Below are 25088 nucleotides of genomic sequence, written 5' to 3'. Positions count from 1 at the left end.
GATTTAGGTTAGTCTCAAAGATGTGTCTTAATAGATTTGTTAAACCAAGAATGAGTAACCATGGGACATGAAAATCATCCTTTGCTAGAATTCTTTGAAAATATATCAGATGCTTATTTTAGTTGTTGGTAATGAGTCTGTAACTGTTAGGAGCAATAGTCATGGGGAAGGGACATGACTTAGTACCTGCTCTCTCAGACCTGATGGTCTAATGAGAGAGACAGAAAAAATGGTCAAACACGGACTAGAAGGCCGTCTTCAATGATATGGAAGAATGGGAAGCTATAGGAACATAGAATATGAGCCTCTTACCCAATCTTGGAGGCAGGAGGATGCAAGAATGGTTTCTACACACAATTAAGGAACAGGAGCATAGAAAGGAAAGGTTAAGTTACAATAGCAGAGATTTAGGTTAGTCTCAAAGACGCTTCTTTATAGATTTGTTAAACCAAGAACCAGTAGCCGTGGGACATGAAAATCATCCTTTGCTAGAATGAGCATAAGAGCATAGTGATATGAAGGAAGAAGACTGGACACTTCCATTTTGCAACAGTACAGCTAGTCCATAGTGTATCCAGGGAACTGCAGCTTGGAAAAGCTGAGGCTGAACACTGCGGAGAGGCAACAGTGAGCAGGGACCAAGCCATGAAAGGCCTTTCCAAGTAGCCTGAAGAGATCGGGCTGTGAAATAACCAGAAGTAGCAATTAGATGGAGCCTCTAGTCAAACTGGTTTCAACCATATATCACAGGCCATTCCCTAAACTCCTATTTCTAGAACCTATCTTTTCCCAGCATCCTCTACTCTTCTCTGAGATCAACCCTCCCTGAGCTCTAAGGCCTAGTTCCAACACCACCTCTTTCTCCAGGAAGTACCCTCAACCCCCTCACTGCAGGGCACTACCCGCTCTGGGTAAATACAGTGCAGGTATCTGTGAATATGCATGATCCAGCAGTGCCTGCAGTGGAGTGTGATGATCGTTATACCCTCTGTGCTTCATTTCCTTATGTGTAAAATGAAAATGATGGCTTCACTGTCACAAAAGTTATCTCAGGATGGAATAATTTAATCGATATATTTAACTTAGAGCAGTGACTGGCACAAAGTAAGCACTTAATAAATATAATCTTTTATTACATGTTGTGGCACCACACCCCACTGCAGGCAAAGCACATCACACGATCCCTTAACTTTACACTAATCGGGAAGTAGCAGTTAATGTTCTGCCCTCACAGACAGTCGCCTGGATCAGTGATCTCGTACTCTGATTAAACAATGCTCAATGCCAGCTGGAAATACACTTTCCTTCCACAGGCAGTCATGTGCTAGAGGTTACAACCCCAAGCCACGATTTAGACGAACTAGGTCATCTTCCTAGCTCCTCTGTCTTTATCCTTGGATGACCTAGGACAACTGCCTTCACCTTTTAGAAGTTTGCTATTCCCATCTGTACAATGAGAATGAGTTTCTATGAGGTGCAAAAAGACAGAGGGCTAGGCAATACTTTGCAAAGGGCTCCTGCAAATGTGATTTCCATTTCCCAGCCTGCAAACCACACACCTCCCATCCCTCACTTTCACTTCCAGAAGCACAATCCTCAGACTGGCACAGCTGTTAAGCCTCCAGTGCAGGGAACAGGTATATTTTAATTTGTCCCCACCCACTGACTTAATGAATTATTTCTCTCCTCCTTCAGGGACTTTCCTAACTTCCTTCTGTAAACGAAGGAAGGAGCACATGAGCATACTGTATAGAACTATGCTTGGGAAAGCTTTCTTCTCCTTCTTTTTTTTTTTTTTTTTTTTTCCTTAAACCAAACTTGGTTTCTGTTGTAGGCGGTGCATTCTGTTGTAGGCGGTGCAGGGTAGGGCCACAGTGTGCTCTTGAAGAGGGGAGGGGAGAGGAAAAGGGAAGGAGGAGACTAATTAAGTCACCCACTCCCACTGTGAGAGCTGGTCCTCTATTTAATGGGGGGGTCTCTCTGCCCAGGAGTCAGAGGTGCCTCCAGGAGAAGCAGGAGCATGGCTGAGAATCTGGGGCTGAGCTGTGGGGAAACAGCCAGCGTGGAAATGCTGCCAGAGCAGGACAGCTGCAGGCCCAAGGCCAGGAGCAGGGGCCCATGCTGGGCTCTCACCTGCTGCTTCCTGTTGCTCCCCTTCCTCGCAGGACTCACCACCTACCTGCTTGTCAGCCAGCTCCGGACCCAAGGAGAGACCTGTGTCCAGTTTCAGGTAAGCCCCACGCCACCCTGACCTGGGGGGATCAGTGGACTCTCTGCAGGGAACGGCAACTATTTCAGCTCTGGACAGAGGACAGAGTTTCTTGATGTATCACATTCCTTGTTTCTCCATGCAGAGGAAATGTAGAGTGGGAGGGGTGGAGAGGTTCAATTTGGTTTTTATTCTCAGTATTTCCAGGGAATGATTGCCCCTTCTTTTAAGATAGGAATAACCTTAAGCCTCATATTTTTTAGATAATTATAATCATAGTGTACCGGTAATTTGGGAATATTCTTTTTTATTTAAGAAAAAAAACTTCTAAAACTACATAACTAGGACATGGTCATGGAAAAAAGTTAGAAAATACAGAGAAGGAGAGGAAGAAAGTCATCCTTACCCAACCCCTTACAGCCAACCGTTGTTAACAGTTTGGGATATATAATTCTGTACAGAACCATATGGAAGATATAAAATGGATTTTTTTAATGACATGAGATTATTCTGAGTCTCGTAATATTTGTGATTTTATTTATATGCTGATGAAGTCACAACAGCATGATGCTATAGGTACACATTCCTATCTGTGGGTGCTACGATTTCTTTACTCACTCTTTTTCTTGGGTTTAGAACTTTTTATCTTTTTAGAGCCTAAGAAAGAACCTCCTGCCTGATTCTCTATCTCTAAGGTCTTGCTGTGGCCTGGGAGAAGCCTAGTCAGAAAAAGAGTATGAGGTCTAGGGAGAACAATGATAGGGGCAAGGTGTAGGTGTCAAGGAGAAAACATAATTCTTGGCCAGGAATATCAAAGGCATACCTCAAAACCTAAAGAATATGTCCTTCAAGTAATATCCTTTTTTAAAATGTCCCTTCATAATCTATGATGGCTGATTTAATTTCAGTTCAAAGTATTCAATTGCAAAGGGAAAAAATTGGGTTTTCAATTGGTTTAACTGAAAACCTGGTCTCTAAGTCATCCTGGCCAGCTTCAAAGCATAGACACCATGAGTAAGGCAAGGCAAATCTGTAATTCTCACTGCCCCATCAGGGTCAACAAACAGACTGTGATTCAGGCAGCAGCGTTCATGGCCAGATGCCATTGCTCATAAAATGTAGAAATATGCAGACAACCCTGAAATGCTGGTTATGTTCAAAGAGAACCGCAGGTCATGGGAAGTCAGGCGTTGACCCTTGACCACCAAGGGGCTGGTTCCTGCTAGAAGTCAAACAGCAGCTCCCAGTTGGTGCTCTGGGACTCTGTCCCTCTTTGGCCAGAAGGAGACAGTTGTCCTTGAATGAGACACTGAGTGGCCACCAGAAACCTGCCCTGGCCCAGAGGCATGACAGGTTCCCACCACCAAGACAATGTCTGAGAGCCCTTGTCAGCAGAAGCCAGGGAATGCCTTTGTCCACCTAGAAGACCATCCAGCGGAACTTCACAGTCCAGGGAGGATCCATGACTTCCCCAGCCAGGAGGGGAGATGGAGATAGAGACCTGAGCTGTCACTAGACAGGAAGCTCACTGAAGAAAGGCATGGAGTCTTTTTTACTCGTCCCCAGATCTGTCATTGTGCCCGTCCAATTGCAGACGCTCAAGAAATGAGTAAGGTTGACGCCATCCATTCTGTTATTAACCCATCTTCCTGGAGAGCAGATGGTGAGGATGATTGCAGTTGTGGTTTGCCCAGGCTCCGTAACTTATTAATATGTCAGAACTAAAAAAAGAGAGAAATGGGAGTGGCGCTGGGCTCATGTAGGAATCAGGGTCCTGAAAAGAAACAGCTGGCTTACTCAAGGAAATGCATTTATAAAAGAATATTTAAAGAAGATTTTGAAGGGGTTTTAAAAGGGCCTATTTGCTGAGATGCAGACAGACTGAAGGGAACTGAAAGGGCTGGAGCATCCAGGACCAGCAACAGTGGGAAACCAGTGACCATGTCTTGGTGTGAAGGGCACATGGAGGGGAAGTGTTAGAGAAACCCAGAGGTAACTAAAGCCTAGGAGAGGGCCTGCCTGGAACACTTAAGGGCTCTGGGGAGAAAGGCAGTCACTGCCAAAACAGCAGGGAGAGTGCAGAAGGAAGGAGGGAATGCTGACTGCTCCCCCATCCCCGACCCTGCGTCCAATCCAATCCCATTGACCAGGCTCAGCAGGAAGCCAGGGCTCAAAGGGCCAGGGGCAGCTGAGCCTGGAGTCAGCCTCACAGGACATGGATCAGGGCCGGGAAGGGCTGAGAGGGCATCCAGAGGGACTGACGGAGAAGAACTAGCTCAGAAGAGATGGGAAAAGACTGGATTCAAGGAGGGAAAACCAAGGCACCCAGGAGAGCTTGGGTAGACATACAGTGAAATATGGCTTACTTCTGGCTATGAAAATAGGTATGTGGCTTCATTTCTTTGAGCCTTTTTCCTTTTCTCCAAAGGGGGTATTAATATCAATATTCTGACAGCACCAATAAGGCATATGCAGGAGCATTGTATATGCTGGAAATGTGGGGAGAGCCACATGCACATGGTGGCTGTGATGTGATCATCACTCTACCCCAGGCACCGGGCAACTACTGAGAAAATTTGATGTTGGCCTCAGGAAATATGCTATTTAAACATAGAGGCGCTATGGAATTCCAGATGTTCTCCTGGCCCAGCCATAGGGATGGGGTGGTTCAGGAAAAGCTTTCTGGAGGAGGGAAGGAAGGCACTTGGGCTAGATGCTATGGCTGAGGACCTCATTATAGATAAAATCCAGTCAGATGGGCCAGGTGTGGTGGCTCTGGCCTGTAATCCCAGCACTTTGGGAGGCCGAGGCGGGTGGATCACCTGAGGTCAGGAATTTGAGAACAGCCTGACCAACATGGAGAAGCCCGTCTCTACTAAAAGTATGAAATTAGCCAGGCATGGTGGCACACGCCTGTAATTCCAGCTACATGGGAGGAAGGACAATTGCTTGAACCCAAGAGGTGGAGGTTGCAGTGAGCTGAGATCCCACCCATTGTACTCCAGCCTGGGCAACAAGAGCGAAACACCATGTCAAAAATAAAATAAATAAAAACCAGTCAGATGATTACAGGTCACTGGTAATAACAAGGTCTTTGAAGATTAGCTGGCCTAAAGTGCCTAGTTTTGCAGATAGGGACAGGGGGCTGAAGGACAGATGAGGCTAAAGTTTTGCAGATAGGGACAGATGGGGCTGAGGGGGCTGAGGGATTGGCTCAAGCCCATCCCTCTAGTCAGTGACTAGATTCAAAACTGGATCCTCTGACCTCCTTCCCTGTGCATTCAGGCAGCCATGTTTGTGCTGTGCCAGGTGACAGGTGGCCACACCATGGATCAAAGGAAGAAGGAGATTGGTAATGCCATGGAGGAAACTATTACAACTATACCAGTTACTGAGTCTCACCCCTCTGCCAAGCTCCCAGGAGGAGCTTCACATGGCAAATCTATGTTACCCATAGAATCACCCATCTAGGATTCCTGGCCCAGCAGAGTAAGGCTACCTGTGTTTTCCAAAGAGAAAAGAAAGAATCAGAAAGCTAGTACATCATGCTCATGTTACAGAAACGTAATTAAAAACAAAATCATCTCCCAACCTGGAAATCCTCCTCACAAAGGTAGTAGAGAAATAAGACAGTTTTATTGTTGAGCAAGCACTAAACCAGAATATGATGCACATCGCAGGTAATCTACCAAGAGATGGTAAAGATAGAAATCTCACCCCCTTATGCAGCCAAGCAAATATAACCCACTGCACAGAAGTTAACTGAAGGAAAAAAAAAAGCAAAGTGCATAATAGCTTATATAATACGGTACATTCATTTTAGGAAAATATTTACTTACATGAACATATTTGTAAATGCATAGTGTATTTCAGGAAGAGCACAAAAGACATTGGTAATTCTGCTAGCATCCAGGTAGAAAACTGGGTGGCTTGTCTACCAAGGAAGGAGGGAGTCATCTACAAACCTAGCCTCTTTCGTACAAAATGTGTACACTACCTATACAAAAAAGTATAGATAGAACAAAACCTGTTTGGACCTTTAGATTTCTGCAGAATAGTAGGCAGATGTATCTTGAAAGAGTTGTGGGTCAAAAGTTAAAACCCAGTTTGCATTGTGGCCTAGATACTTCTTAACCATGTTACCTGACCCTTTGGGGTCTCAGCTTCTTTATGTATAAAATGGGGATAATTAGAAATAAGGTATGTGAAGTGTCTGTCAGGGAGTAGGGATTAGTAAATGGTAACAATTATTATTATTACGACCAGGGAATTTCCCTGCTCAGGGAAATTACATCATAGAGAACTTCTTCACCTGCCCTGGAATTTGCCATTGCCTGGCCAGAATGCAGGTGTTGATGCTAGAGGTCTTCTTGGTTGATGTTTATGACCTGTCTCTGTGTCTCCTTCCCCACCCAACTCTTGCCTCCCAACCCCCACTGTATTCTTCAATCCATTCTTTACGTGGCTGCACTTGACAGCTCTGTAGGCTGGGCATTCTTAGGGCCCTGCAGTGGCTTCCACTGCCCTCAGATTGGGCCCACTCTGGCCCAGGTGCCCTTAGACCAGGCCTCCATCCTCCCTGGACACAGCTCAAGCACTCAGTGTGCTTCAGGCAAAGCAGAATGCACCAAGGTGGCTCAGCCCAAGCCCAGCAGTGGCACTCAATACCACACAATCAATCCTCAGGGATGCCATAGGAGGCATTCCTCCCTAGGGTTTAACCACCGCCAACCTGTCCTTCCCTTTTCAGTCCTCCTTCTAGAATCATCTGCACACTTTCCCTATATTCTCCTTGATTCCCTCCACTCTCACTTTCATGCCTTCCTGAAAATCTCTACAATGCTCCTGGCTTTTGTTCCCTGTACCATTCCTCCCTCCTGAGACTTCCTGGTCTCCAGTCAGACCAGTAGGATCCTGTGGTAATGGCTTGGGGTTCCGAGTCACACAAACTTGAGAGAAAGCCATGGCTCCACCACATCACAGCTGTGACCTCTTCATAACTTACTATACAGCGAAACCATGCTAATTTTTTTCATATTAAAGATTTTGAGACAAGTGAATGATATCACGCCTACAAAGCATCTAGCATGGTATCTGCTAGGTAAACGTGTGCAGCACATGTTTTCTATCATTACTACATGCATCATCTTAACAACGGAAATCACACAATGAGGAAACTACTGTTATTATCCACATTTTAGAGATGGTGAAACTGAGGTTTAGAAAAGCTAAACAATGTGCCAGTCACACAGTTAAAGAATGTGCCATTGGGATTTAAATCCACTATATATATTTCTCCTAATCACTTATGTTGTCTGCCTCTGGGCATAAGTCCTACAAAGTATTTGCCTCCTGGGATGGGCAGGAGGATTTAACTAGGAAAAAGCCTCTACCCTACAGTAAGTGCTCAATAAATGTCAGTCCTCTTCCTCCCCTGAGGGTTACCTGGCACACAGAAGGCACTCACTAAGTGTTTTCCAGATAAAGGGAGGGATGGAGGGGTGGGCAAGATACTAGACCTTCCCGGGCCATAGACTCATTGCCTATAAAATGAGGAGGTTAATACACTTTCTATATAGCACTATGGTGAGAATTCCGCAAAATGTCCAGAAAGCTGCTGCCATAGAGTAGATGCTCAGCAGACAGGATTCCTCCCACCCACGTCACCTGGGATGTGCCCTCTTACCTCACTCAAGTTGTTTCCTCTTTCAGAAGGATTATTGATCACGATAATCCCTTTCAGTGTTGTCTAGAGAAAACAAACAGATAGTTGAGATCAAAGTACTTTGAAATTGCAGACCACTTATGCCTCAGTGAAGACGCCCCTTCTGTCACCTCGGGAAGCACCAGCATACCTGGAAGATAGTCAATCCAAAGATCAGGCTGTGGGCAAAGGGAAGGAAAACCAGAGGCAGTAAATGTGCACTGAGGGCGTGCAGAGGCAGGAAGGGTGAGCAAGCCTGGCTGTGAATCGCAGACATCCAGGCAGTGTGCAGCTGGTAACTGCAAGATCCACTCAGTCGCCAGGTCAAGTGAACATATTGCCGAGTGCCAGGCTGGCTTGGAGAGCTCCTGCATTCCCACCTGATGAAGCACACCCTGCAGACTGCAGCAACACACAGGCTATAGGAGCTCATCTCCCAGCCTGACCTTCTTAAGAAGGCCCTGCAGCTAACAGCAGCAACAAGCTGGGGATGTGAATGGGTGGGGCATAAGTTCCATTCCCTCAACCCATTTGTGTTCTGAAAGGGCAGAAGTTCAAAAGCCTGAGGAAGCCTATTGAATGTCCGTCCTTGGGGAAAAGCAGTTGCCTCCCAGGGTTCCTATAGCATCCAAATCTATTCCTTGTGATAAAGAGATACAAGGGTGACTTCTGTGTACAACTGAAGTCCTAAGACCAAAAGGAGGATGTGCAGAACCAACAATACAGCCCCACAAGCATTTACTGAGTCCAAAGAAAGAAGGAAAATGAACTTTATGTGTGTGGCCTTTCTGAGCCATCACAATAGACCTGGAAGGAAAGAATTAGTGTGTGCTTTCTGAATCTAGCTATTCAAATTATATATATATATACGGAGAGAGAGAGAGAGAGAGAGAGAGAGAGAGAGAGAGAGAGAGAGAGAGAGAGAGAGAGAGAGAGTCTGCTTTTATTTATGAGGAAACATTTCCATTGAGGTCAAGTGACATGCCAAAATCAGAGCACCAGGAAACAATGGGCTGGGTTTTCCAAATTTGCTAAGCTGCAAACACCAGCATCTTTACTTTGTACTGTGTTGAATGTTGCACATAAAGCCCTACCCAGGGTGCTTTGAAGGATAATGAAATGGCCTCAGAATAAAACATTTCCAGATTGGAGTTATCCTTGTGCAAGTGTAAACAGGGAGAAGCAAAAGGAAGAGACAAAGAAGCAAACATCTGCATATTTCTCCTGGAAGTGGTAGGAGGATGTTTTGGATCAACATTCATGCCTTTGCAATTGCAGCATTTATGATGGCAGGAGATGAAAATCTCTCCCTGTTTATGAATACAGATAGAGAGTGACTATAGCACATGGGAGGAAAGGCTAAGTGGATCATTAGTTAAAATACACTTAGGGGATTTTTCTGGGGAAATGCCAGGAAATCTCAAAGACTATCTTGCTTCAGGCTTGTTCATCTACTGTACACTCAGCTAAAATTTAGAAAGCTCCTAATATGTGCCAGGTCCGTACTTGGTCTAAAGATTCAGATCCCAAGCCCTCCATGCACTCTTTGACCTTGGACAGTTTCTTGACCTCTTTTCATGCCATTGTAAGCCATGAAAAGGTGATGCTGACCCTTTCTTTAAAAGTAGCTGAAGTATTAGACGAGAAAAACACATAAAAGCCCAATGCAGGATCTGGCACCTGGGGAGCGTTCAACTAAACTTCAATCTCCTCTTTCCCTTTATATGTTCTTCTGACCAATTTGAATAATTAAAGTAATTCCAAAAATGCCTATAGTAACACACTATGATCAGTTTGAGTCAGAGATTACCAGTCAACATCCTAAAAAAAATCAAATGAAAGCAAAAATTCCCTTACCTACAAGGACTAAGGAAAGTAGGGGAAGGAAAGCATTGGCTCTTTTTTGCTGGAGCTAACATATCCTGGTTGGAGCAAGCACCCCATCTCCCTCTAAGATGCATGCCCATGGGTATACACATTTGCTTTTTCTGACTCTGGCTCCTGGCTATGCCTTGCCACTTCAAACAAATATTTCTAGAGCCATAACTGTGCTCCACACGGAGCCTGATGAAGACCTTTAGTGGCCCTAGTACCAAATGACAAAAATTTTTAATGGGAACAAAAAGATGTCTTTCCTAGATTTTTGGATTGCAAAACTCTGGCTGAAATCACTGCATCCTTACCCCCTCTCTGACTGTTTTTCTGGCTCTGCCTTCCTGATGCCTGAGAATCTGTGTGTTTTGCCAGTTGGATAATCCAGCAAAATTGCCAGGCACTGTCTGAGGGACTAGGAATATAGGTCCCCACCTGTGGCCAGGTTGAATTCTACAAGAGCGAGAAAAGTCATAGGCACACAAATAAATAATACAAGTGGATCCTGGATCTCAGCCAGTGGTTTGAGAAGATATGTAAAGGGGAATAATCTCATTATTGGATACCATGTCTATTCAATTGGAGACCAATATTGACACCATGACCAACAACTCTTAGGAACCAACATCTCCTTGGTGCCCCCAGAATAACAAGAAGTGATGGAGATGAGTCAGGGCTGGTACACAGAAGACATTGCATTGGCCTGGTGTCTTCAGGAACCATCCTGAGGGCAGCCATTTGGGACAGCTATAGTGCATAAACCTTTTCCCAAATAAGCTATTATTCAATCCTCTCAAATTTCTTCCTCATTCATTACTGCTTCCTATCACAATAATTTTCCTCCTTTGACAGAGTCGTTATTAAGAGAAGCAGCAATGGAAGGTTTAGATGTTGTTCTAGGAGAAAGAGTCTCAACTGATGTCCTTCTTGTGGATCCTTGGAATGTTTTCGTCTTCAACATCTGCCAACAGGCTCTGTCACCACCTCCAGATGTTTAGTGGCATTCTGGACCACTAAAAGCCATACTTGTCCATCCATATGTGAAAATAAAGTGTGTCCCCAAGTTATAGAAGCCCAGCAAAGCAAACAGGGAAATGTGTCCACATCTTAGATACATGTTAATGACAATGGGATTCTAAGTCAAAAAGGAATGCTCTAAACTCTTAGCTGAGTGTCAGCTTAGCCAAAGACCAGCAGGATGTTCAACATTTCTCAGCAGAGAATTAAATAAAGCAATTGAAGGCCAACCAGGGCAGGTACCTTTCCCATACCAGAGAATACAGTCAAGATCTCTCTGATTCTCTTTGAGAACTCCACCTTCAGTTTTCTGCCTTGCCAAAGGATCAATTCCTTCAGCTCTGTGAATAGCAAGGAAGGCAACAGGCAACAGAATAAATTCATTTCTGGGCTGCTTCTCTACTCCCTCAAGACCATCCAAGTTATTGATTTCTGGTTAAGTGATCACAGCAACTGAATTTAGGTTTTTAAAGACTGCTGTACTCATGGCCCTGTGCTAAATGCACTTAATGCATTCATTTCCCAGTAGAAAGCCATGATGTTTTCCAACCACCCCCATGTCCTGTTGGGCCTCCTTGCTGTTGTACAAGCTGTTGGCCTTGTCTGGCATGGTCATTACCTCTTTTATCACCTGGATAATACCTGCAGGACCTGTAAGACTCTGTTCTGGGGCAATTTCTTCTGAATCTCCCACTTCTGGGCCAGGTTTCTGTGTCCCTACTCATTCAATAAAGTAACTACACTTACTATGCTTCTTCGGATACCTTGAATCAATTCATAATTGCCTCTCCTGACTGGGAACACAGATAGCTTAGAGAGAAGTAAATGAAGGATAGCAAGGACTTTGAATGCCAAGACAAAATGAGATTGGACTGGGTCTCAAGAGCCATGGGGAGCCATTGAAGGTTTATGAGCAGAGTAATATCTAGATAAAGTGATGCTTTAGGAAAAGCCCTCTGAAGGCAGGCCAGGAAATAGATCAAGGAAAGGGAGGAAACAGAAGTACAAAGACCCTGCCAGGGGCTGATGGAAGAATCCAGGGGAGCAGCATGCCAAGGCCTGGAATGGAAACACCATGGGAAAATTTGCAAAATAGAAAGGTCAGTCCTTGGTTTTGTGGAAGAAGAAAAAAGAAAATTTCAGTTCTGGTAGTCAAGAGAAAGCAGTAATGGTGCCTTTAGCAGAATTGAGAAGTGGAAGGAAAGCAGATGGAGAGACTATAAAGACAGTCATTCAAAGACAAGATTTCTGCCCTCAAGGGGCTTCTAGTAGAGGTTTAGGTAGCATGGCCTAGGAGTGGATAAAGGCTGGAGGTCCAGGCTCTAACAAGATCACTGATATCATGGACCTGCTCACAGACCTAGACTCAGCAATAACATGATTACATCTACATGACTACGCAGACAAACGGCAAGACAAACATATATATGGCACCGCATCACAGACACATGCACAGATGCTAAAACAGGTCAATTTAGCCTCCCCCACTGATGGAGCTGTATTCTCGCACACTCACACAGGCATATGCACAGATGCTAAAACATGTCAATTTAACCTCCCCCACTGATGAAGCTGTATCCTCACACACTCACACAGACTCACAATTCCTCATTCATGAGACAGTCCTCCCTTGATATCCATAGGGATTGATTTCAAGAACCCTATGGATACCAAAATCTGCAGATGCTCAAGTCCCTGATACAAAATGGCATAGTATTTGCACATAACCTAGTCACACCTTCCTATATACTTTAAATCATCTCTAGATTACTTATGATACCTAATACAGTATAAATGCTATGTAAATGGCTGCTATGCTGAACTGTTTTTTATTTATTTTTTTATTGTTGTATTGTAATTTTTTTAATATTTTTGAGCCACAGTTGGTTGAATTTGCAGATATGGAAACCATAGAACCTGACTATACACTCACAACACACATATTTTGAGATGTAAAATAGATCAAGTGTTCATATAATAAGAGAATCACTCTATTAGTGGAGATTGTGTAGCAATAAGAACCAAATCAGAAGATTGCATTGAGTCAGAATCATATTAGAAAAGGCTTTTTGAAAAAATATATCATAAATTTTGTCTTTTTTTTATTGATACATAATATTTTACATATATGTGGGGAACATGTTATATTTTGTTGCATATATAAAATGTGTAATGGCCGAGTCAGGATATTTGGGGTATCCATAACTTTGAGTATCTATCATTTCTATGTGTTGGGAACACTTGTTTTCTCTTCTAGCTACTTTGAAATGTACAGCACAATACAAAGTTACTAACTATAGTCACCATACTCTGCTATCAAACATTAGAACTTAAACTTTCTATCTAACTGTACATTGGTACCTATTGTCGAACCTCACTTCATCCCCCTCTCCTCCCATTCACATACCCTTCCCAGCCCCTAGTGTCTGTCATTCTACTCTCTACCCCCATGAGATCAACTCTTTTAGTTCCCACGTACCAACGAGAATATGCAAAGTGTATCTTTCTGTGTCTGGTTTACTTCACTTAACATAATGACCTCAAGTTCATCTATGTTGCTGCAAATAATGTGATTTCATTTTTATGGCCAAAAAATGTTTATCCATTGTGTGTGTGTGTGTATATAAACATCACTGTTTACACACACACACACACACACACACACACACACCACATTTTGTTTATCCTTCCATCCATATCTTAGCAGAGATGTGGATCAGGTTGATTCCATATCTCTACTATTGTGAATAGTCCTGCAACAAGCATGTGAGCATGACTATCCCTTTGATATATATACTCATATCTTTCCTTTTGAATACATACCCAGTAATGAGATTGCTAGATTGTATGGCAGTTCTATTTTTAGGTTTTTTGGGGGGGAAATATCCATACTATTTTCTATAGTGGTTGTACTAATTTATATTTCCACCAGCCATGTATAATAGTCTAATGCATGATATTTCTAAGCTAAGAGCATACTTTTGCTACTAAGCTTTATGCTCAGGTATGTGAGTGGTGGTTCCTTCATTTTCCATGCATTTTAATGCATTTACAGTGACTCATACATTTTCTGATTTGCTCTTCACATCAATCCTATGAGTAATTTAGGGCTAGGTATGTTATTATTCCCACCTTAGAAATAAGGACAGCAAAGCTCAGAGAGGAAAAGTCTTGCTGAAGGTCATATTGTTAATAAATGGTGGAAGCAGGACTTAAATTCAGATCTGCCTCCAAGGCAATTACTCTTCCACCATCATGTGGTATCTGAAATAGCTCATAAACTAGGGTTGCAATTATTTTTAAAGTCTTTATGTATTACACAGAAACAAGGATGAATTGTTGAGGCTGATGTGAAGGAGAATATGGCCATTATTTCCTTTTCTGTATCATTTTTTAAGAAGAGTCCCAATTTTTAAATTGTGGTAGAGAAATAAAATAAAGCAAGTGCCATTATTTGTTCAAATAACAAAAGCATAGACAAGATGCTGAGTTACCCTAGAATAGAATAGGAAAAGCTCTCAAAAGAGAACCTTAAAGTCAAGCTTCAGAGACAAGCCTAGGAGAGAGGAAGGTCATTGGAAGTGTCAGGTGAGGAAAGTGGAGAGCTGAGATGCAAGATTCCCATCCACAGAAATTTTTTCATTCTCATTTTCTTCATCACTGAGTACCCAGGCTGGGCAGCAGAAGCACTGTAACCATCCCTGCTATGGGCAGCTGTGTGAGTGTTGGGATCAAAAGGACCATAGTTGGTCTAAACTATGCTTTCTTTCCCAACAGACTCTAAAAGAACAGGAGTTTGCACCTTCACATCAGCAAGTTTGTAAGTATGCTCATCTTCAATGCCTTTCCTTGTAGGGAACAAGAACATTTCTAGTAGTTCTGTACACAGGAAGTTCAGAGATGAGTCTTTCAGTACCAAGTTGCTAAGCTGAGGGATGCAAACACAGAAGAGAAGTGAGGCTCCTCTGCAGGAACTAAGAAGGCAAAATGGCACTGTGGCAAAGTGCATGGCTGGTGGAACTGATGGCCTGAACTTAAACCCCATCTCTGGAATCTACTAGCAGTGTGACTTTTTTGGGCCAATAATCTCACCTGTTTCTGCCTGCATTTACTTACCTATAAAAAGGGTTTTATACTAGATTCTACTCAACAGGGTTAATGTGAATTAAATCTGTTAATTTCTATAAAAAGGTTAGAATAATGTCTAGCACATCAAAAGTATGTGATTGATTTTTGCTTTTTATCATTATCAATACCATCTTTATAACTGAAATTAGACTATGCCTAATCCAATAATCTCTGAGAACTAAAGGGAAATTTTATATGGTCTTCTTAAGAACTCGCAGGCAAACAGAGGCCCAGAGAAGGAAAAGAATCCACCAAGGTCATATAGCTAAAGAATAGTTCCCATCCACTCCCCATCCCATTTCTTTCGGGCCAGCCATTCAGTGAATATAGTTAAAGGGATTATGGAAGAAGCCAAAAAGCCAATGCACTCCCATGAAAGAAGCTGGAGGGAAGGAGCAGTGAGTTGTGCTTTATTGAGCATTGACCACGTGCCAAATTCCTGGTAAGCACCTCCATCTATACTGTGCCCATCGTAGATGGGAAAACGGAGTCTCAGACAGGCTAGATAAATTTGCCCAAAGTCATGGGGCCAAGATTCTTGTGTGTTCAACTCTTCCTTCTGAGTTTCCCTGTCCTTGGTGGCGCTTGCTGCAGGCATCACATCCCAATCCAAAATCCTGCAAGGAGTAGCACTGGACCAAGCTGGAGGAGAATACAGTTTCTCTCCTGTCATAGGCACCATGCAACTCACAAAGGGCCATCTTCATTTCAGTCACCCTTTGTCTCATACAAAGCACATTTCTCCTTTTGTTACAGATTCACCTCTTAGAGCTGATGGAGATAAGCCAAGGGCACACCTGACAGGTAAGCCTCTCTGCTGTGTTTTACGGGAGACCATGAGCCAGAATCCTAAGATTTCTTTAAGCACTTTACAAAAATTCACTCTAGTAGCTTAAACTGGAAACTACATTCCTTGGTAACAGACTCCTCCTCCTCCTCTCAATATTCCCATGTGTGTGTGTTTGTGTGTGTATATACATTTGTGTGTATATATATACACACACACAAAAATGTTTTCTTTATCCATTCATCTGTTGATGCACACTTAGGTTGATTCCGTATTTTTGCTATTGTGAATAGTACCGCAATAAGCATGTGAGTGCAGGTACTTCAGTGGAAGGTTTTTTGAATGTCTTCTTCCCTGTGAAGAGTCCAAAGGCCCACGTCTCTTGGGCATTTTCTTTCAGAAAGAATCTGCAAGCACCACCAAGGACAGAGAGACTCAGAAGAAAGAGTCTTTCATTCATACACCCAGTCATTCAGAAATGGCTTCTCTCTGACTCGGAGCTGCAAGTAATTATGGATCTGGTCACAGACAAAAAGTCCCCAGAGTTGCCAACTTATGCAGTTCATCTGTGCCCTATTCAAGATGATGTAACTAAACATTCACCTTCAGGAAAGAGTTTCCAAAGGATTTTCATTGATATATGGAAATCAAGAGAAATCCCATGCTATCACCAGTTGGCCAAGTGTAGAAATCCCAGTCATCTCACACCCAGAGTTTCTATACCTCTGAGACTCCAGAGGAAAGAACAAGACAGTGCAAAAGGATGTTTGGGAACCCATTGAAAACCTAGAATGTTAAAAAGGAAGCATACCCTCCTGGCCTATAAGAAAATTTACAGTCTGCAGGGGGATATCTGTGTGGCCTAAGACATTGGTATTATCATTTGACTAAGAGGAAATTATTTGTGGTGAGCTCTGAGTGATGATTCGGACCAGGGAGATGCCAAGTTTCTATCACTTACTTCATGCCTATAAGACAAGTATTTTGTTCTTGTCTTATAGGCATGAGGTAAGGGACAGAAATAGATGAATAGGGATAAAACAGTTTAATCGCGAATGGGGCAAAGAATGGGAATTTGAAAGGTCTGGTGCCTGGCCTTGTCACAGATAAACAAGAGAGGCATTCATGGGTTTTATCTGAGTCATTTGGGAAAGAATAGTTCTTGCAGCAAGCCATTTTTCTAAATACAGAATAGAAAGATGTCTTAACCTTCACTGTTTCCCAAGATCATAGGTTTAAGGTAAAATTAAAATTTTTGGGGCCGGGCGCAGTGGCTCAAGCCTGTAATCCCAGCACTTTGGGAGGCTGAGGCGGGTGGATCACAAGGTCAAGACATCAAGACCATCCTGGCCAACATGGTGAGACCCCGTCTCTATTAAAAATACAAAACGTTGGCTGGGCACAGTGGTGTGTGCCTGTAATTCCAGCTACTCGGGAGGCTGAGGCAGGAGAATTGCCTGAACCCAGGAGGCAAAAGTTGCAGTGAGCCAAGATCGTGCCATTGCACTCCAGCCTGGGTAACAAGAGCGAAACTCTGTCTCAAAAAAAAAAAAAATTTTTCAGGTCAGACCATTCAGTCTCAGAAAGGCAAATTAATGTGCCCCAGGTCACCAGTCCAAGATACTACTCTCTCTGAACAAATGTGTATGTCCGCTCACATGTTCTTCATTCATTCCTCCCTAAAGCAGTTTTAGCTGTTAGTTATATTCGATCACTTTAGTCTTTGACAATGATATGAGACCCTTTTTTAGCAAAGTCTGCAGTTTCTACATGAGCAAATTAAACCTCTCTCTTGTCTTTCCAGTTGTAAAACAAACTCCCACACAGCACTTAAAAAATCAGCTCCCAGCTCTGCACTGGGAACACGAACTAGGCCTGGCCTTCACCAAGAACCGAATGAGCTACACCAATAGATTCCTGCTGATCCCAGAGTCGGGAGACTACTTCATTTATTCCCAGGTCACATTCCGTGGGATGACCTCTCAGTGCAGTGAAATCAGACAAGCAGGCCAACTGAACAAGCCGGACTCCATCACTGTGGTCATCACCAAGGTGACAGACACCTACCCTGAGCCAACCCAGCTCCTCATGGGGGCCAAATCTGTGTGTGAAGTAGGGAGCAACTGGTTCCAGCCCATCTACCTAGGAGCCATGTTCTCCTTGCAAGAAGGGGACAAGCTAATGGTAAATGTCAGTGACATCTCTTTGGTGGATTACACAAAAGAAGATAAAACCTTCTTTGGAGCCTTCTTACTATAGGAGGAAAGCAAATATCATTAGTGAAAGTCCTCTGCCACTGAGTTCCTAATTTTCTTCATTCAACTGTAATTATAACCAAGGGTTTTCTCAGAGTGGGAGTAGGGGGGCATTCTACAGGGACAATGGTTTAGCTATGAAATTTAGGGCCCAAAATTTCACAGTTCATGTGCCTTACTGGTGAGAGTACCAATTGGAAAAAGACTAAAGACAGTAAATATATTATCATGGTTGCTTGGAAGACTGGTGAGTTCCTAAATATCAAGACACTGATTACTAAATAAATGGATGATCTACTTGGGTCAGGATTGAGAGAGAAATATTTCAACACCTTCCTGCTATACAACGGTCACCAGTGGTCCAACTATTGTTCAATTTGATCATAAATTTGCTTTAAATCAGGAGCTTTGAAGCAAGTTCAAGGAAAACTCTAGAAAACAGTATAAAACCTTCACAGGCAAAATCCTTCATCAGTTTTTCCATATACTTTCATGCCTTGCCTGAAAAAAAGAAAAGAGTTGCTATGTCTCATGAACGTTCTCAAGGAAGGAGTTGGTTTTCATGTTATCTACAGCATATGAGAAAAGCCACCTTTCCTTTGATTATGTATACAGACATCAAAATAAGCAAGCATGAGTTTCACATGTGTATCAAAAATACAACAGCTACATGTATTCAGCAGAGTTTTCTTGAGCACCTATTATGTTCTGGGTGCTACCTTAACCCAGAAGACACTATGAAAAACAAGACACACTTCACTCAAAACTTATGTGAACACCGCTAGATGCTTCCTGATCAAATATCCATCAACATACTCTAAAGAATACCTCCAAGTCTTTAAAAAAAAAAATCATCTGAACCTGTTACATCAGACTTCTGGCACTCTCCTGACTACTGTGGAAGATAGCCAGCTGATTAGGTCCCTCAAGAAACCTGAAGACAGATATCTAGTTAACTAGATCAACCATAAAACCAACTTGTTTGATGTTGGAAGACAGTGCACTTACTCCCTGGGGGAGGGGAAAAAGAGAAGTCAATCACCAAATCTGGAGAAGTTAACCTAGATCTTTGAGGTTTGATTTGCAACTTTATATGCAGCGTATTATGTGGGTATTTTTTCCTTAAAATATTCAAAGGGATTTACATATGGGATTAGCTAATGAGCCTAGCCAAGACCTTCCCTCAAGGAGAGGCTGAACATTGAGGAGTTCCTTTCTGTGCTTCAGTGGGTGCATATCCTCTGGTCTGTAAGATTTTCTCATGCTAATATGTCAAGGGCAGGAGATATAGCTCTGTTCTCTTAGCCTTTTTTGACTAAGAGAATCTGCCTATTTGTTTCCCAGGAGTAAATGAGCTCATGGGAATGAAATGTGTTAACTTCATGTGTTCTGTGGCATCTGAGCATTTTAGTGTGATATGACCGGTGACATTGGCCCCTATTATAAATACTCCCTATCCTAGGAGACCTCACGGATGAGTCTGAGAGCAAATTTGTCAACAAAATTACTCTCACTCTGGTTTCCAGTAGACTATAGAGGCAGAGAGGCACTTGGGAGGCTCCTGAGCAGAGTTTCCAATGCAGTAGGAGTACTTGATCAATGTTTTTTGAGTTTTAATTAAATAAAAATTAATGTCTGATTTCTCAGTTTGGAGGTTAAGGCTATAAATATATTTTCTAACCTCTGCTAGGCTAACTTTTAAACCAGGCTTTTTCTCCCCTTCACATTCCCAAAACAGTCAGCACAGACTACCTCCACCTGGCTCACCAGAGTCTTCATAGTGGAAGTGAAGCCTGAAAGAAGGTGGGGGGCGCCCAGATGACCTCAGGGAAATGGCATCTCAGATATAGGAATTACCCTTGACTTAAAGCAGAAAAGAAAGATTGCTCAGTAACTTCAAAACTTGCTTGATAAAAGAATATTCCCTCAACCAATTCCAGGGACAATATTTTTTGGTAGATCAAGAATGTTTCCTCAATAATTCTAGTCCAGCTCCATGAACAGAACTAACGCCCGTTAAGAACGTAAAACGTTCTTTCTGGACTGGTCTTCATGGTGCATGAGAGTACCAAGCAGCTTGGGTATGCAGGAGAAGATTTGCGCACAACAGCTCAAACCTGCCCACCGTTCCGTAGGTGATCTGGTGGATCTGGACGTTTATCCCAAGACAGGAATTTCCTAATATTCTAACACATTTGAGGCTTTGGGAAATTCTCTGCTGTGTATTTACTTTGTTCCTGTCATAAGCTTGTTTTTTAAAGAATGTGTCGTAGCTTAAGTTTTTACTGATGATTTTGTTAAATTTTGTATGGTACAGTATATCTTCTATGATTCAGAAAGGCACAGTCAGACATTCCTAATAGAGCTTATGTCAGAACTTCTGTTCCCAAGGCATTACCTCCATAGCAAAAATTAGTGCACTGTTTTCAAAAGTGAGGTGGAAAAATGCTTTTAAGATCATGTAATGTTACCCTAAAAGGGGTTAGTTAACAGGATGTATTTAGGGTTTTGGAGGGAGAAAGAAGCATGCTTTAGAAAACAGTAAATTGAAGGAGAAAATGCTTTCCTGGTTAAATCTCTCTCAAAAGGCTGAATTCAAATCAATTCCACAAACATTTACTGAGTACCTACTGGCCCTGGAGACACAGAGATAAATTATTTAGTCTCAGACACACTCATTCTAACTTCCCAGCACCTCCACTATCTGCACATCCTTTAATTTATTTCAGTTGTATTAGCTAATTAATTTGCTAACTTTAGACACATGGACCTCATTATGAAAATGGGTGCCATTTGATGAAGGCTTATGTCTATCAAAATGATTCACGTTTACTCTAAGTGGTTTTTTTTAAAAATAGCTACTCAAGGATAGTTTCCCATAAATCAACAGGGTAAAAAACAAAGTTACCATTTTTTATGGTAGAATCCATTATTTAAGCCACATGTAGAGAGAGGTTATTATTTGCTGGACTCAAGTTTGATCATCAACACCCTTAAAAATATAGAACTTTATGGATGACCCAGGAATGCTTTGAAAATCTGTGTTCCTCAGCAAATGCAGAAACCGTGATCAAAATGCACAGAATCACTAACATGTTTATGCTAGCATGGTTTCAATCTATTTGGCAAAACAGAATTGTTTATGTTACTAAAATTTCTAATTTGTTTTTTTACTAAGGTACAGTAAGGAAAGGGAAAAGTGTACCTTTTCACTTCCTGAAATGTGTCAGGTTGAATCAATAACAGAGCACACCAGAACAACTATTCAGTTCTCATCACCCCAGAGGAAATTCCACGTCTGTGCTAGTCAATAATCCCCCTGGATTGTAAAAGTTTAACTCACCATGCACAAGGCATGGCCATTGCCAGCATTCTCTTGCAAGGTATTTTCCCAAGTCCTTACTCAATTCTGTTTCCATGATTGTGACATTGGGGATTAATTCTGCAGGACAGAACTGTTTATATTCTGTACCTTAAAAACACATGCAAAAGTCTCATGCCTCAAGATTTCTGGTTTTCCTATGGCCAAGAGTCCAAGAAGTATCTTGATATCTATAGCAGAATTTTTAAGTGTACATCGTTATCCTAGATATTAACATTTTTGCATCATATTGGCAGCTGGACCTACAGAGAATTTAGCAGACTGTTAACCTAATAACCCTTGAATCCTTTTGCACCAGTGATGAGAGGATGTGGATCAGAGCCGTCGTATCCATGCCCTGCCACCCTCTAACAACCACATTTACAACTTCCCAAGTTCTGAGACACACTTGCCCCGACCCCTTCCATCATCCCATTTTAAGATGAAAATACCATATCATCCTGCATGGGAGAATTTACTTGCCCAGGGCCACATGATGAATTGAGGGCAGATCTAGAGCTAGGAAGCTATCTTCCTGAACCATAATCCTGGACTCTTCTAACCTCTCTACTCTTAGCAAATAGTGTTCATTTTAATGATTTGAAGGAAGAAGGGAGAAGTATTTTCAAATACCTATAGGACAACACGGAAGCGAGAGGAGACTTCTTCTGTATCTCCCCAGAGAAGAGAGCTAGGGCTACGGAGTTGCAGTTACAAGGTTGCCCTCTCTGGCTTGATCCCCAAAGGAACTTTCTACCCAAAAATAGAATTTTTCTAGGAAGTTATTTCTCCATCCCTGGAGATACCCAAACAAAGGGCTTGTCACAAGGGTTTTTGGAGAAGCTATTTCTTCATAGAGGTTGGGGGAGAGATTGAGCCAAGGGAACTCTGGGGTCTTTTTCAAATCTATGATTATGTGGCCATTTTTTAATTGACTTCCATATGTTCTAGTTGATCACTACAAACCTGGCAGGCCTTCTCAAGAGTTCAGTGGCTTCCAGCCTAGAATCAGCTGTCATTTCCCACTTGTTCAGAGAGTGTCCAACACAAAATAACCCTAAGATCTTGGCCAATAGAGACACGTCATGGAAGTTTAGAGATGACAGTATCTGCAGAATTTATTCCAAGTTACGTCATTTCAAGGATGAAGAAACCCAGGTTCAGAGGGATGACATAGTGGCCAGTGCCAGACAGTAGCTAGTTGGAGTGCTAAGAGTAGAAATTAAATCTTCTGACAATAAGCCCAGCAGTCTTTCAACTTCATTCATAAATCATACATTTTTTTGAGCATCTATCATATGGCAGCATTTTCCTGGATACTGGAGAGTTGAGAGGGAACGTGACAGGCAAGTCCTACTCTCAAAGTGTATACATTCAGTAGGAAGGAGATACACAGTCAATAAAGTACTAAATAAAGTAGCCGAACTTCATCAAATGATTTTATTCTTAAAGTCATTAAAGCATGTAATGTTCCCTTTTCATTTGTTTCATGGGTTTACAGATGGAACAAGCTTAGGTATTTATGTGGTTTTAGTGATAAACCCCATGTGTTTTCATTTATTTTATGTTTTATGTTAAAACATCAACCCCAAGGTAAAATGCATATTGTATGTTGTTGGATACGTATTTAAGTGGTATGCATCCCATGTCTTTGGGCACTCTGTATGAATTCTAGTCTCTGTAAATGAAATGTTGTACATATTAATATATTTAATAGATGTAACTTCATAAACTGGCATTGAAGACTGAAGGATTTTCACACTAACTGTCAATTATTTTGTTAATGTATTCCTTTGTTTTTCTTTCTAGATTAAGTCTAAGGGTAACCTCTTGGGATTTTTTAAATGCATCTAATTCTCCATGTACTTGGCTACAAAATGACAACTGACTTTCATAGTTATAATAAACCTTAAAACAAACTGATTGTGGATTACCACAGATGGTGTCATTCTGAAGGAGGGAAGGAAAGGGAAAGAGAATCTATAGTGTTCCTTTTATGAATTAGAAGACTTTGTACTTTAGTAGCTTAATCTCACCCTGAACAATTCTGAAAAAGAAAGAGATGCCAGAGAGAGCCATGCCAGTGTATGGAGGAGCCCAAATTTGGATCCAGGTCAGTCTCCGACACTACACCACCTGCCTCTCATCAAAACAGCAATCCACAGGAATCAAAAGAGTTCAACACATCCATCACTTTCTATTTTCCAGTGCAGTAGCTAAGGTCCCTGTTGATGCCCAGTCAATATTAGATAGGATCATTTAAATTGCCATTTCTGAGGGTCAGAGGGGTCACATGCCAGAAATTTCATTTGTTTCCACCTGATAGTTGTATATAGAATCAAACACTAAGGGAGAGGGGATAAGGCTTTCCTCTAAAACACCAGACTCAAAAATTTCCCTCCCAGTGGGGAACCAGAATGTAAGTATTGATGGCCTCCTGAAATTCAGTTCTCACTCTACTCTTGGGGGTGATAAGAACAAAATATTGGGGAGAGAATAAGAACAAAATACTTGGGGAGAGAAGTGAATTATTTGTCTTAAATTTATTAAAAACCAAGTATCTGCAAAAGTCTTAGGGCCAGTTCTCCAGAAGAACAATTTGATAGGTCACCAACGACAACTTTTTCAACTAATTCTCAAATGGACCCTCTATGCCCAAGAACTTTGGAGCAAAGAGACAAAATTATCCAACTGTCTCTCCTGATGTGTGTCCAGCTGTCCACAGGGGATATCTAGTGTCCAACCAGAGCCCAGCTAACATTCAGTCAGGATGCACAGGAGGGGCATCTGTTCCGACTTCCTAGATGGGATTCTGATTATGGATGCTCATATCACGCTTGTCAGATACTCTGACTACTATTCCTGTTTACATTGCTCCCACTCCCCCTCCACGACACGAGTACATCATCATCACCTTCATCGTAAGCCATAATAATTATGTCCAAGATGGAATTGAAGAGGATGCAGTGGATCCAAAGTCTTCTGGCCTGGGTTCCAGGCCCCGGTCTGTCAAACTAGCAAATGTCAAGGCTTTGAACAACCATTTCGACAGGTCTCAGTTTCCTTCTCTGAGAATCCAGGGGAGAGGTGGTTGAAGTGAGCTAAATTCCCTTCCATTTTCAGGTGTTAATAATTCTGTGCTTGCAGAGTTTGAGTTTCCAATGAGCTTCCTTTTTTCAGGTATGTGGTAGAAGGCAAGAGGGTTTCTCCAAGAGAAAGCGAAATTCCCCATGTACCTTAGATTGCAAAGCTCTCCAGCTGATACATGGGGACTTTTTACTTTTTCAGTGCAGGAAACAGAAAGGTAACTGGAACTGAGCTACGAACTCCCAGGTCCACCGGTGCAGTCCCATTTTGACAGCACTTCATTCCCCTTCTCCCCACCTGGCCTCTCTGACCTTCGGTGAAGCTTGTTGGCCCACTCTCCATTCTGCATAGCCAAGGATGCCATCCTCACAGGCTCATTTTGGACCTTAATACCAGTCCTCACACCAGCTAGCGTTTCCTGTGTTCTTAGGTCATGTCAGGCATTGAACTCAAATCGTCACATAACTCATCTTATTTCACGTGATATTAGCATTATCCTCTTGTTTTACAGATGAGGGAAGTGAGGTGTGAGAGATTAAGTCCACTTGCCCCAGATGACTCAGTTAAACCGAGTTTCCAACTCAATCAGGATAAAAGCGCCCACCTCGCTGAATTCATTGTCAACAGGGAATAACAGCAGCAAACATTTGAGAGCATTTCAGTGCTGA

At 42.3% G+C, this 25088-nt stretch overlaps 1 protein-coding gene across 1 annotated transcript; it reads left to right on the top strand.

Annotated features, from left to right (window-relative positions):
• The first annotated feature begins 1993 nt into the window (after positions 1-1993).
• TNFSF15 (TNF superfamily member 15) lies at positions 1994-23256 on the top strand. The gene is made up of 4 exons (XM_002743244.6): positions 1994-2230; positions 14580-14622; positions 15687-15734; positions 17522-23256. Exons 1-4 carry the CDS (start codon positions 2021-2023, stop codon positions 17974-17976), a joined length of 756 nt encoding a protein of 251 aa, XP_002743290.3. The 5' UTR covers positions 1994-2020; the 3' UTR covers positions 17977-23256.
• Positions 23257-25088: the final 1832 nt, after the last annotated feature.

The sequence above is a fragment of the Callithrix jacchus genome, chromosome 1, assembly GCF_049354715.1.
Source record: "Callithrix jacchus isolate 240 chromosome 1, calJac240_pri, whole genome shotgun sequence".
Lineage (NCBI taxonomy): Eukaryota > Metazoa > Chordata > Mammalia > Primates > Cebidae > Callithrix > Callithrix jacchus.
The sequence above is the reverse complement of the archived record's forward strand: the minus strand, read 5'-3'. Positions and strand labels throughout refer to the sequence as shown.